Below are 13,355 nucleotides of genomic sequence, written 5' to 3' on the forward strand. Positions count from 1 at the left end.
AACTTGGGTAAAGTTCCAAATGATTTTAAAATTTGAATGACATTTGAACCTGATCTGAGAAGTGTGCATTTCTTTAATATTTGTATTTCCATAGCATTTTACAGTTATTAAGCACTTTATATTCTTGAAATTGATCTTTAGTATATAGGATTTACTAGGCTAATATAAATTAAATATCTTTTTAAAATTTTGCTGATTGTGGTGCAGGATTCTCCAATAAAAGCTCCACCGTACTCTTTTCATGTGCTTTACTGGCAAACACAGGGTTTGCTTGAGAAACACAGCCTGCTTTGTAGTCTTCATTACTGCATTTATAACCATTTGTGAATTTACTTCCTTAACTTACTTCCTTAAAACCAGTAGAGCGTGTAGAAAAGGATCTCCACATAAATGAAGCTTTGAGAAACAAAACAAATTTAGAAAGAAGATATGCAAATTATTTTATAGATTAAAAATTTTTAATCTTAAAAAAACTCCTAACTGAAATATGTGTATGCAGAAAAAGGGACTCACTTAATGCAAATGAAAGTATTTATTGAGATGAATGTGGCTCCTTAAGGTTAAATGTTTAGGGCTGAGAAAAATAAGGAACGTTTTTACCTGGGGTTCAACTAGGAAGATTCTCTGTTGAAGAAAATACAGCCTTAGCTATGTAATTTGACCTGTTCGGAAAGCACAAATGAAACGGAAGGGATTTAAGTTCTATCTTGAAATTTTCATTTAATGTAAAACAAGATTAATACTAAGGTAGCCCACACTGCTAATTTAACTACTGTACCTGGACTTTGAAGTGTGAACTTAGGTTATTGCAAGACCAGTAGCCCTTTATATGTATTTATGCTATGGAATGCAGGTTTTCTGTAAAATATTTTTAACCATGTTGGCGACTCCTATTTTTGCTATTTAATTTTTTCCTGAATCTAATCCAGGCCCTTGATTTCTTTCTCTTTTTATATTTATATTCTTTTATACTCATGCTGAAATTTAGCCTAGTCATAGAATTTTAGAAATGTTTAGATACTTAGAGATTCCTAATTAATATTTGGTATATTAATTTGGCCCTTTCTATTGAATAAATGAGAAAACTAAAGCCTGGAGAGGTTGTGACTTGCCCAGGTCAGCCTCCTTGTCCAGAACCCCTGGCTGCAGCCTCCCAATAATACCAGGTGCTTTCTCTGAACAGCTCTAATTGGCTGACTCTGCTCTACTTGGTGAAAAGTTTAATTTTGAACACATTCTCTTAGACTTCCCCCCCGACCCCGCTTTTCTTTCTGATGTGGACAAATTAGTAAAAGACCACAGGAGTATTATATTCACAGATCTTGCATGGAGCCTGGCTCATAGTAGGCATGTAATAGAGACTAGTTCTAAGTGAACCAAACCTGGGAAGGAATGAGAAAGAATAACAGGTTACAAGTAGGGGCTGGCAGCTGAGCAGTCCTCACCCTGTTTTTGCTAGTTTATTTTCCATCTTTCTCTACCCAGGAGAGGGAGCAGCATGTTGTATTCATGGTGAAGGTGTCATGTGCTGGTTAGTGGGAGTCTTTAAACAATTTTCTTTTCCCTTGCAGGTCCTTTCTCATAACCTGTGCACGGTGCTGAAGGTTCCTCATGACCCAGTTGCCCTTGAAGAGCACTTCAGGGATGATGATGAGGGTCCAGTGTCCAACCAGGGCTACATGCCTTATTTAAACAGGTTCATTTTGGAAAAGGTATGATTCTAACCTTTTTTTGGGTGTAGCATTGTTTGGTTTGCATGTTTCAAGTGGGCCCAAAAGCCCCCTGTTGGTGAGTTCACTAAGGAGTTGAGGTACAAAGAATCACTAGATAAACCAGAAAGGAAGAAAGAATGAGAGACTGACAGTGCTTCCTATTCTTCCCTCTCCTCCACTGTCTTCTAAACTTGGTTTGATGTTTTTCCAACTTGGTTCATTCTTTGAAATTAAGAACTGTGTTTTGTGTTAATCTGTACCTATTCTCTCTCAGGGTGCTTTAAAATAATCAAGTCTAATATCCAGAATTTACAAGGAACTTAAACAAATTTACAAGAAAAAACCCCATCAAAAAGTGGGCAAAGGATATGAACAGACACTTCTCAAAAGAAGACATTTACACGGCCAACAAACATGAAAAAGCTCAACATCACTGATCATCAGAGAAATACAAATCAAAACCACAATGAGATACCATCTCACGCCAGTCAGAATGGTGATTATTAGAAAGCCAGGAAACAATAGATGCTGGCGAGGCTGTGGAGAAATAAGAACGCTTTTACACTGTTGGTGGAAATGTAGATTAGTTCAACCATTGTGGAAGGCAGTGTGGCGATTCCTCAAGGATCTAGAACCAGAAATACCATTTGACCCAGCAATTGCATTACTGGGTATATACCCAAAGGAATAGAAATCATTCTACTATAAAGATACATGCATGCCCAGGCAGGGTGGCTCACATCTGTAATTCCAGCACTTTGGGAGGCCGAGGCGGGCAGATCACCTGAGGTCAGGAGTTCGAGACCAACCTGACCAATATGATGAAACCCCATCTCTACTAAAAATACAAAAATTACCCAGGTGTGGTGGCATGCTCCTGTAATCCCAGCTACTCAGGAGGCTGAGACAGGAGAATTGCTTGAACCCGGGAGGTGGAGCTTGCAGTGAGTCGAGATCACGCCATTGCATTCCAGCCTGGGCAACAAGAGCGAAACTCCGTCTCAGAAAAAAGAAATACGTGCACACGTATGTTTATTGCAGCACTATTTACAATAGCAAAGACATGGAACCAACCCAAATGCCCATCAGTGATAGCCTGGATAAAGAAAATGTGGTACATATACGCCATGGAATACTATGCTGCCCTAAAAAAGAGTGAGATCATGTCCTTTACAGGGACATGGATGAAGCTGGAAGCCATCATCCTCAGCAAACTAACACAGTAACAGAAAACCAAACACCACGTGTTCTCACTCCTAAGTGGGAGTTGAACAATGAGAACACATGAACACAGAGAGGGGAACAACAGACACCAGGATCTGTTGGGGGTTGGGGGATGAGGGGAGGGAACTTAGAGGATAGGTCAATAGGTGCAGCAAACCACCACAGCACACATACACTTATGTAACAAACCTGCACGTGCTGCACAGGTATCCGTTTTTTGTTGTTGTTGTTGTTGTTTTTGTTTTTAGAAGAAAAAAATCTGGTTTCATATGTACTGGCAATAGTTGTTTTTTCTGAGGGGTCTCACCCTGTCACCCAGGCTGGAGTTCAGTGGCACGATCTCAGCTCACTGTTGCCTCTGACCTCCTCGGGCTCAGGTGACCCTCCTACCTCAGATTCCCATTATTGGGACTGCGGACGTACACCACCATACCTGGCTCACTTTTGTATTTTTTTGTAGAGATGGGGCTTTGCCATGTTGCCCAGGCTGGGGCAATGGTTGTTAAAGCGTGGAAGTGGTGGAGTAATGTGTGAATACTAAAAGTGATGATTATCTTTACTGTATAGATATTATACAGCCAACTCTTATCCCAGACTTTTCAGGGTACCACTTAGATGCTTCCTCTGGGATATGTTCTGAGTAAAGATGCTTTAAAAAACCTGTGAGGTGCTTGGAAGTCAAATATCACCTATTAGTGTTTGGGGCCATGTTTGGTTTTTCCCTTGGGTTGGATCATTACAAATTGACACAATAAAATTTTGAATTTAATGCAAGAAAAGATGGTACATTTAAATAATTTTTAAAATTGGTGATGAAAAAGTTACAAAAGGTAGTACATAAGCAATTAACACAGAAATATGTGAAATAAAAAGTGAACGTTGCTTTAATTTTTTGTAGTCTGATTTTCCTGGAGTAACCAGTGTTAATAATTTAGAGAATATCTTTGTAGACTTTCAAAAATTAAATGAAAACATACACACACATGCACCCACACACACATACACATGTACACACACCCTCAAATCAATATGTGGTATTTTGTTTCAATATGAATAGGATCATATTATACATACAGCTCTGCAACTTTTTAAAAAAAGGTTTTTTTATGTGACCAGTAGGATATAAGCAACTTATTTTTTTAATTGAACAATATATTAGTGTCATCTTTCCATATCATGTACATTTAGTTTAGATATGAAAGTAATCATTTATTTATATCAAAAGTTTGTGAATTCCTCCTTTTGCCTATTTATAACACCAAGCATGAAATTTCTTTGTATACTTCTAAGTTTTAAATTCTTACTATTTTTATCATTTTTTGCTTAGACCATTCTCCATAACAAGTATATTTCAATAATGCCTTTCAAAAAATGATAATGATAATACTTTCGAATTAAAAGTAAAATATTTGCAGCTGGGCACGGTGGCTTATGTCTGTAATACCAGCATTTTGGGATGCTGAGGTGGGAGGATTGTTTGAGGTCAGGAGTTCAAGACTAGCCTGAACAACATAGTGAGACCTTGTCTCAAAAAAAATATAAATAAAACATTAAAAAAATTTTAAAAACTCAATTTTTGCATCAAACCTAAATACACAACTATATGCATGTTTTTCTGTGGCTTCAGATTTTTATTATTATTTATATGTATAATTTTAAAAATAGTTTAATGTCTTTTTACAATAGTAAAGTATAGTAATTAGCATTTATAATAATAATTTAATAGTTTGGAAAATGCCAAAATGTTAGTCAGGATTCTTTTTTTTTGAGATTCTTTTTTTTTTCTTTTTTTCGCTCTTGTTTCCCCAGCAGGAGTGCAGTGCTGCAATCTCGGCTCACTGCAACCTCTGTCTCCCAGGCTCAAGCGATTCTCCTGGCTTAGCCTCCTGAGTAGCTGGGATTACAGGCACATACCACCACACCCAGCTATTTTTTGTATTTTTAGTAGAGACAGGGTTTCACCATGTTGACCAGATTGGTCTTGAACTCTTGACCTCAGGTGATCCTCCCACCTCGGCCTCCCAAAGTGCTGGGATTACAGGCGTGAGCCACTGTGCCCAGCCAGGATTCTTTTTAGAAACCACGAGAAATATTTTTCAAGAATTTTGCAGCAAAGATTCTAAAAATTACAATGTTCATCTGTGTGATAATCTTTGTATCTATATCTGTTATTCCATATCAGCCTCACAATACAAGTTCCTGATCTTTCTTTGTGTGTATGCACGCCTATGTATATGTGTGTGTGTATTTCATGTGTTATACATGTTTTTTGGTTTTTTGAGACAGTGTCTTGCTCTGTCGCATAGGCTGGAGTGCAGTAATGCTGTCACAGCTCCCTGCAACCTTGAACTCCTATGCTAAATAAAGTAGTCCTCTTGCCTCAGCCTCTTGAGTAGTAAGGACTACAGCTGCGTGCCACCACACCTGGCTAAGTTTTAACATTTTTTATAGAGATGGGATCTCACTATGTTGCCCAGACTGGTCTTGAACTCCTGCCCTCATGCAATCCTCCCACCTGGGCTTACCACATTCCTGGGATTACAGATGTGAGCCACCATGCCTGGCCAATACATGTTTTTTGTTTTTTTGTTTTTTTGAGACCAGGTCTCGCTCTGTCACCCAGGCTGGAGTACAGTGGCATGATCTCAGCTCACTGCATCCTCTGCCTCCTGGGTTCAAGCAATTTTCTTGCCCCAGCCTCCCCAGTAAATGGGATTATAGTTGTGTGCCACCACGCCTGGCTGATTTTTGCATTTTTTGTTGAGATGGGGTTTTACCATGTTGGCTAGGCTGGTCTTAAACTCCTGACCTCAGGTGATCTGCTCCCATTGGCCTCCCAAAGTTCTGGGATTACAGGCGTGAGCCACTGTGCCTGCCCTGGGTTCTTTTTTTTGAGACGGAGTCTCTCTTTGTCCCCCAGGCTGCAGTGTGGAGTGCAGTGGCATGATCTCGGCTCACTGTGTCCTCTGCCTCCCGGGCTCAAGCCATTCTCCTTCCTCAGCCTCCTGAGTAGCTGCGACAACAGGCATGTGCCACGACACCTGGATAATTTTTGTATTTTTAGTGGAGATGGAGTTTTACCATGTTGGCCAGGCTAGTCTCCAACTCCTGACCTCAGGTGATATGCCTGCCTCAGCATCCCAAAGTGTTGGGATTATAGGTGTGAGCCATTGTGCCCAACCTCAATGCATGTTTTTAAAGAATTTCCTTTTCAGAGATGATAACATTACCTTGATCGTGCTTTTTTCTTTTCTTCATATTTATTTTTTTAATTGACCAAAAAAATATATTTATGGGATACAACATGATGCTTTGCAATGTGTATACATTGTGGAATGGTAAAGTGAAACTAGGTAATGTGCATTACTTCACATCCTTATTTGTGGTGAGAATACTTAAAGTCTACTCTCTTAGCAATTTTTAGGTATTTAATACATTGTTATTAACTATAGTTATCATGTGGTACGTGATCATGCTTTAATTAGGAAAAAAGGAAGAAAAACCACATGATAATGAAAGGTAAGATTTAATTGAATTCTCAAAAGCAACATATGGTATAATTCTATTTATATGAAATGTCCAAAATAGGCAAGTAAATAGAGATACAAAGTAGATTAGAGGTTTCTTGGGGTGAGGGGGAGGTAGGAATGGTGAGTGATTACTAATGGTCTTGGGTTTCTTTTAGGGATGATGAAAATATTCTAGAATTAACCAGTGATAAAGCCTTATGAATATATTGAAAACCACTGAATTGTATACTTTAAAAGGGTGAATTTTATGGTATGTGAATTATATCTCAATAAAAAATAATTAAATTGTACCAAAATTGATGTGTAAAGTCTCAGCACTTTACAGTATAATGCTTTTTTTTTGTTGCTGTTCTGTTTATTGCTCAGGTAGCTTATTTGTGTTCTATAGTTTTATTATATGTAAATATGTCTAATATGTCAAATATTTGCTGAATATATTTCATATATACTTATAATAAAACTATAGAACACAAATACTTGATGGCCTGCTGTGTGTATGTGTGTTTAATGATAGACACTGGTTGGGCACAGTGGCTCATGCCTATAATCCCAGTGCTTTGGGAGGCTGAGGTAGGAGCATCATTTGAGCCCAGGAGTTCAAGACCATCCTGGGTGACATAGTGAGATCCTATCTCTATAAAAAAACTTAAAAATTAGCCAGGCTTGGTGGCACATGCCTGTAGTCCTAACTACTTGAGAGACTGAGGTGGGAGGATTGCTTGAGCCTAGGAGTTTGAGGTTACAGTGAGCTATGATTGTGCCACTGCACTGTGGCACAATGGTCTCACTGTGTCACCCAGGCTGTATAGTGTGTATATATATATATATATATATAGTCTCTAGATATAGACAGTAAATAGAATTGTGTCTGTTATTAAAATATTATAGAACATACTGGGAAATTCTCAGAAATCCGAATTTGTTTTTCTCATTTCAGTGCTAGAATTTGTGTGTGCCGGGCCAGTGGATAGAGAAACATGGTTTAATATCTTGAAGTGCTGTACCCTTCTACTGCATTTTGTTCTCCTTGGTGTGACATTCTTTAAACTTACTGAATTTTATTTAGTTTTAAAATGTTCTTTGTTTTAGTATTTCAAGTTTTTAAAGTTTTATAACTGGGGGAGGAAATATAGTAGTGTTTTAAAAGTCAAAAATGAGCCACTAAATTTGGAGAGAAACTTATTCACGGAGGGAATGAGGATGTGATGGAACAGTGAGCCCTTGTTTATTATTGCTTAGCCACCTGGAGTGGAATTTTGCCAGTCCTGCAATCCAAGTAAAGCAGCCAAGGTTTCCATGGTTTGAGTTTAAATTGAGCAAAGATTAGTGCCTTATTTGAAACTTGGTTGAAAAAAGAAATGCCAACAGTGACTGAAGAATGTTAACATAAAACTTAGAGATTATAATCAGCTATGCAGAGAAAATATGAAATAGTTATTAAACAGTTGCAAGGTATGCTGTCATGTATACATACTGTCTCATTTGATCTTCATGTTAATTCTGTGAGGCAGAACTGGAATTATCCCCCATTAACTAAAGAGGAAACAGCTTAAGGTGGCCTAGCTAATAAGTGGTAGGTAGATTTTGAACCTAAGCCATTTAATTTCACCACCAGTGTTTCTTTAACTGTACTATTGAAGGATTATTTGCTCCCTTTAGGAATTAAGTTTTTTTCCAATGTCTAATATTTGGATACATGGGGGAAATATTGATCGAAGGCAGGGAGGGGTAGAGTTGTTTAAAAGCCATTTTGATTACCTCACACTTGCTCAGTTTTCATCCAGTTTTCTTCTGTTCTGTCTCAAGTTGTTTTAAGGTGATTCTCGTGTCTTAATTATTGTATGGTGTTCCTTAGTGTTCATTTTGGTCAGTTTTTTTCAGTTTTTTTCCCAGGTTGTTTTAGGGGTTTTCTGCCTTTGCCTGGGAGAATTACTCTGAGGAGGTTCGTACCAAGAGTTAAATTATATTGAAACTTTCCAAAAAGTAATTTTTACGGTTGGTTTTTGTATTTACTTTGTTATTTTACATCGATAGAATTAATTTTCAGCTTTCCTGAGACTTCAAATGATTAACCTGTCTGTTGTTCCTTTACCAAGTATTTTTTCCTTCCAAATCTTAACTTTTTTTTTTTTTTTGAGACAAGTCTTACTCTTGTTCCCCAGGCTGGAGTGTGATGGTGCAATCTTGGCTCACTGCAACCTCCGCCTCCTGAGTTCAAGCGACTCTTCTGCCTCAGCCTCCCGAGTAGCTGGGATTACAGGTGCCTGCCACCACGCCCAGCTACTTTTTGTATTTTTAATAGAGACGGGGTTTCACCATGTTGGCCAGGCTGGTCTTGAACTCCTGACCTCAGGTGATCCACCTGCCTCGGCCTCCCAAAATGCTGGGATTATAGGCGTGAGCCACTGTGCCCGGCCCCAAATGTTAAATTTTTAAATTCCTTCTTGGCTGGGCGTGTTAGGTTATGCCTGTAATCTCAGCACTTTGGGAGGCTGAGGCAGGAGGATCACCTGAGCCCAGGAGTTCTAGAGCAGCCTGGACAACAAAGTAAGACCTTGGTCTGTTAAAAAAAAAAAATCCTTGTTTAGTAAAGGAATGGAATTCTTTAAACGTCTAGGAAGAAACTTTTGTGGGCTCTTTTTTTTTTTTTGGCAGAGACACTATTGCTGGATTATCTGACAGTGAATAATTGAAGAAAGTGGTATATTACTACCTTCTAGTTAGTACCAATAAAGTATATAAAAAACTAGTTTTGCTTCAGCATATTTTTAAGGCAGTCTAATTCTTCCATGAGATTTAATGGCTGATAAGGCTTGCTAGTCCAAATCTTGTCAGTTCTTTTCTCTGATTCTCATATTAAGTCTTGGTTTGGGCTATATGATTAAAATCATTAATCCATTGGCAGTATGCCAAATTCCAATTGGGGAATCTGGTGCTTTCTAACAGAAGCCTTTTTGTATTTGGTTTTTTGGAAACATACACAAAAGAAAAACACAGAGAAACTTTTCAGTTCAGTATGTCTCTCCTCCAGAGCCTAGCAGCCTCTGCATTCTGTTTTTCTAGTCTAATATTTATGCTTTTTCCCCTTGGTGTACTTTCTTGTTCATATGTCACTTATAATTCTTTTATAAAGTGTAGTCTCAAGTTTCTTCTGTTAATGAAATGACTCCCTTCAGTGCTCAAAGCACTTCAAATGTGTGCCTAACAACATCATTTAGTAGGAAGTGGTACTGTTCTTAAACACGCAAACCCGTGCTTTCATGTGGTTCTTTTTTATTGCTCTTTAGCCTGTGTTATTTTTTCGTTCATTGTTTTTTGAAAGTTACATAGTGTGGGTTTTGTTTTGTTTTTTTGTTTTCTGAGATAAGGTCTTGCTCTGTTGCCCAGGCTGGAGTGCAGTGACATGATCATGGCTCACTGCAACCTTGCCCTGCTGGTCTCAAGAGATCCTCCCACCTTAGCCTTCCAGGTAGCTTGGGGAGTAGCTGGAATTACATGTGTGCACCACCATGCCTGGCTAATTTTTAACTTTTTTTTGCAGAGGTCTCACTATGTTGTCCAGGCTGGTCTTGAACTCCTGAGCTCAAGTGATCCTCTTGCCTTGTCCTCCCAAAGTGCTGAGATTATAGGTGTGAGCCACTGCACCTGACTGAAAGTTACATAGTTTTAATTTGGTGCAATGACCAAGTTGGACTCTACATTTTCATTATATTTGTGAAACTATAGAGGACTATAAACTTTTGAGTAAATAAACGGGTTTCATGCTGAGAAACATGAATGACTTTATACTGATGAATACTTTGGCCAGCAATGTGAGTCATGTACTGTAAAGATATATTGTTTTTTAAAGTAGCAGTTTTATTGAGATATAAATTACATACTATACAATTAGTCTATTTAACACGTACCATTTAGTGGTTTTTTTGTTCATTCACTACAACCATTACCACAATTGATTTTAGAATATTTTCATCTCACTGCTGCCCCCAAAATCTCATACCCATTTAGCAATCACTCCCTCTCCCCTGTAGCTCTAGGCAAGTGCAAATCTACTTTCTGTCTATATATATTTGCCTATTCTGGACATATAATATTAATGGAATGATACAATAGCCAGCCTTTTGTATCTGGCTTCTTTCACTTAGCATAATGTTTTCAGGGTTCATCCACGTTGTATCCTATAACAGTACTTCATTCCTTTTTATGGCTGAATAACATTCCGTTACGGATATACCATGTTTTATTTACATATTCAGTTCATCAGTTGTTGGACATGTGGGTTGTTCACTTTAGTGCAATCACGTTGGCCTTCTCTCTGTTCCCCAGATTACCAAGACCCTTCCTGCCTCAGAGCCTTCAGACATGCTGCTTCCTGTGCTGTAAGGCCAACTCCGCCCATCAAATGCAGCGAATTTTTGTTGATCCTTTAGCTCTGGACTTGATTGTCACTTCCTCAGGGAGGTTTCTCCTGGTAGAACCCACCCTTCCCAGAGCTAACCAGCTCTCCTATAATGTGTTTCCCGCAGCAGCCTGTGCTTTTCCTCTATAGCACTTACTAGTGGTTGGGTTGTTGCTGTATTGTTTGGTATCTGATTCCCTCTCCAGACTCTGAGTTCTGTGACGGCAAGAACTGGTTCACTGTTATCCAGCTCTTAGCATAGTAACTGGTACCTGGTAAACACTCACAATGATTTGAATGAATGAATGCGCAAATTAATACTGCAAACCAGGCAGAGGGGTACAAAGCTGAATAAGATATGGCCTTTGATTTCAAAGAATTCATGATTTCATGTGAGTTGTAGTAAAATATAGAACTGGGACTCAGGAAAGAGTTTGAGGTTAGAAATGTATATGTAGTTATATGAGAAGAGCCTACCATTTTACTTTCTCCTTCTTGGCTCTTGCTCTGGTTTAAATGGTTTTATGAAACTATAAAACCATTGAGATATAATTCACATAACATAAAACCTACCATTTTAAAGTGTACAGTAAAATAGTTGTGAATGTATTTACTATGTTGTGTGGTCATCATCCCTATCCAAATTCTGGATTTCTGAGAATTTCCCAGTATGTTCTATAATATTTTAATAACAGACACAATTCTGTTTACTGTCTATATAGAGAGAGACCATATATATATTTATGGCCTTACTGTGTATATATATGACCTCACTGTGCAAACACACTGGTCAATTTATCCAGCATTCAATGCTTTGGAGTTGCTACCTGCTTTAGATGCTTCTTGGAACCACGAGCCATGGCTGCATTAGGCAAGGAAAGAGGACCTGCATCTTCCCTCTTTTTTTTTTAAAATTTTTATTTTTTTATTTTATTTTATTTTTTTGAGACACTCTTTCTGTGTTGCCCAGGCTGGAGTGCAATGGTATAATCTCAGCTCACTGCAACCTCCACCTCCTGGGTTCAAGTGATTCTCATGCCTCAGCCTCCTGAGTAGCTGAGATTACAGGTGCGAGCTACCACGACTGGGTAATTTGTATTTTTAGTGGAGACTGGGTTTCACCATGTTGGTCAGGCTGGTCTCGGACTCCTGGCCTCAAGTCATCTGCCTGCCTTGGACTCCCAAAGCACTGAGATTGCAGGCATGAACCACTGTGCCCTGCTAGAGTTCCCTGTATTCCCCTTTATTGGAGCATTTGCACATAACTGTTAGTCTGTCTTCCTCCTCGCACTAGAAGCTCCTAAGAGACTACATATGTCTTATTTTATGTGGGACTCCTCCCATACCAGATGCTGACTGACCTGTAGTAGACAGGTAACAAATATTTGCATATCCACAGATACACGGTGAAAGACAGGATCTAGAATAAGAGTCTTGAGCTGCAGTTCAGCTCAAAGACATATTGATGCAGACATTGCTACACTTCATACAAACAGCAAAGATGATCTGTTCTCTCCCCTTTGTACACAAATGGTTGATCTGTATACACTGGTGATCTGTATACACTTGGTGATCTGTATGCACTGGTGGTATGTATATACTTGGTGATCTGTATACACTTGGTGATCTGTATAAACTGGTGATCTGTGTACACTTGGTGATCTGTATACATTGATCAGCACTTTTTTTCCCCCCATTTTGTCTTTTTGTTTATTTTATATGATATATACAAAATAATATTTGTAGGATATATGAAAATTATAAAGCATAATAAAATGAACATCTGTGAACCTACCACTCATCTTGGGAAACACATCAGTAATGTTGCCTCAACCTCTTTGCTCTTCTCTTTTGTCATTTCCCTGCCTCCTCCCGAGAGGAAGCCACCATCCTGAATTTTATGTGCATTTTTCTCTCACATTAGAAAAAAGTTTTGTCATATATGTGTATCTTAATGTATGATTAAGTTTTACTCTGGAGACATAAAAATAGGATCATGCTGTATATGGTCTTTTCTGACTTGCATTTTTCACTGGACATTATATAATTCTTCGTGTTGTGTACCTTCATGTCATATCTTGGTGATTAGTTCACATTAGCACATAAAGAACTCTTTTTTTTTTCTTGTTACAGCTGTGTATATGGTCAGTACATCGTATAATTTAATAATAAATACTTTGCAGCATTTTTTTCCTTTTTTTTTTCTTTGTTTTTAGCTATCTCCTACAGGAAGGAAGCATTTTTTTTCTTTAGCAAGATTCTTTCACATATATTTCTTTATTCTTATTCTTAGAACCTTGAAAACCATTCGGCATAGTGTATGGTATATGAAATTCCGGAAACCCAAGATTGAATTTCTTTATTTTGTTTGACATTATACCTTGAGTGAAAACACTTGAATACTAATGCTTTATGCACTATTTTCTATGAAAACTATAGATTTTATACTTAAAAAAACTGATAAAAATATATAATGTAAATTTATCCTCA

At 38.1% G+C, this 13,355-nt stretch overlaps 1 protein-coding gene across 3 annotated transcripts in view; it reads left to right on the forward strand.

Annotated features, from left to right (window-relative positions):
• SWAP70 (switching B cell complex subunit SWAP70) overlaps positions 1 to 13,355 on the forward strand; it is a 114,791-nt gene that overhangs the window by 28,522 nt on the left and 72,914 nt on the right. For all 3 annotated transcript variants that reach the window (XM_508279.8, XM_063782784.1, XM_024346969.3), the window contains exon 2: positions 1,572 to 1,712. In XM_508279.8, the coding sequence (XP_508279.5) occupies positions 1,572 to 1,712 (141 nt within the window). The remainder of the gene's footprint in view (positions 1 to 1,571; positions 1,713 to 13,355) is intronic.

The sequence above is a fragment of the Pan troglodytes genome, chromosome 9 (assembly GCF_028858775.2).
Source record: "Pan troglodytes isolate AG18354 chromosome 9, NHGRI_mPanTro3-v2.0_pri, whole genome shotgun sequence".
Classification (NCBI taxonomy): Eukaryota; Metazoa; Chordata; class Mammalia; order Primates; family Hominidae; genus Pan; species Pan troglodytes.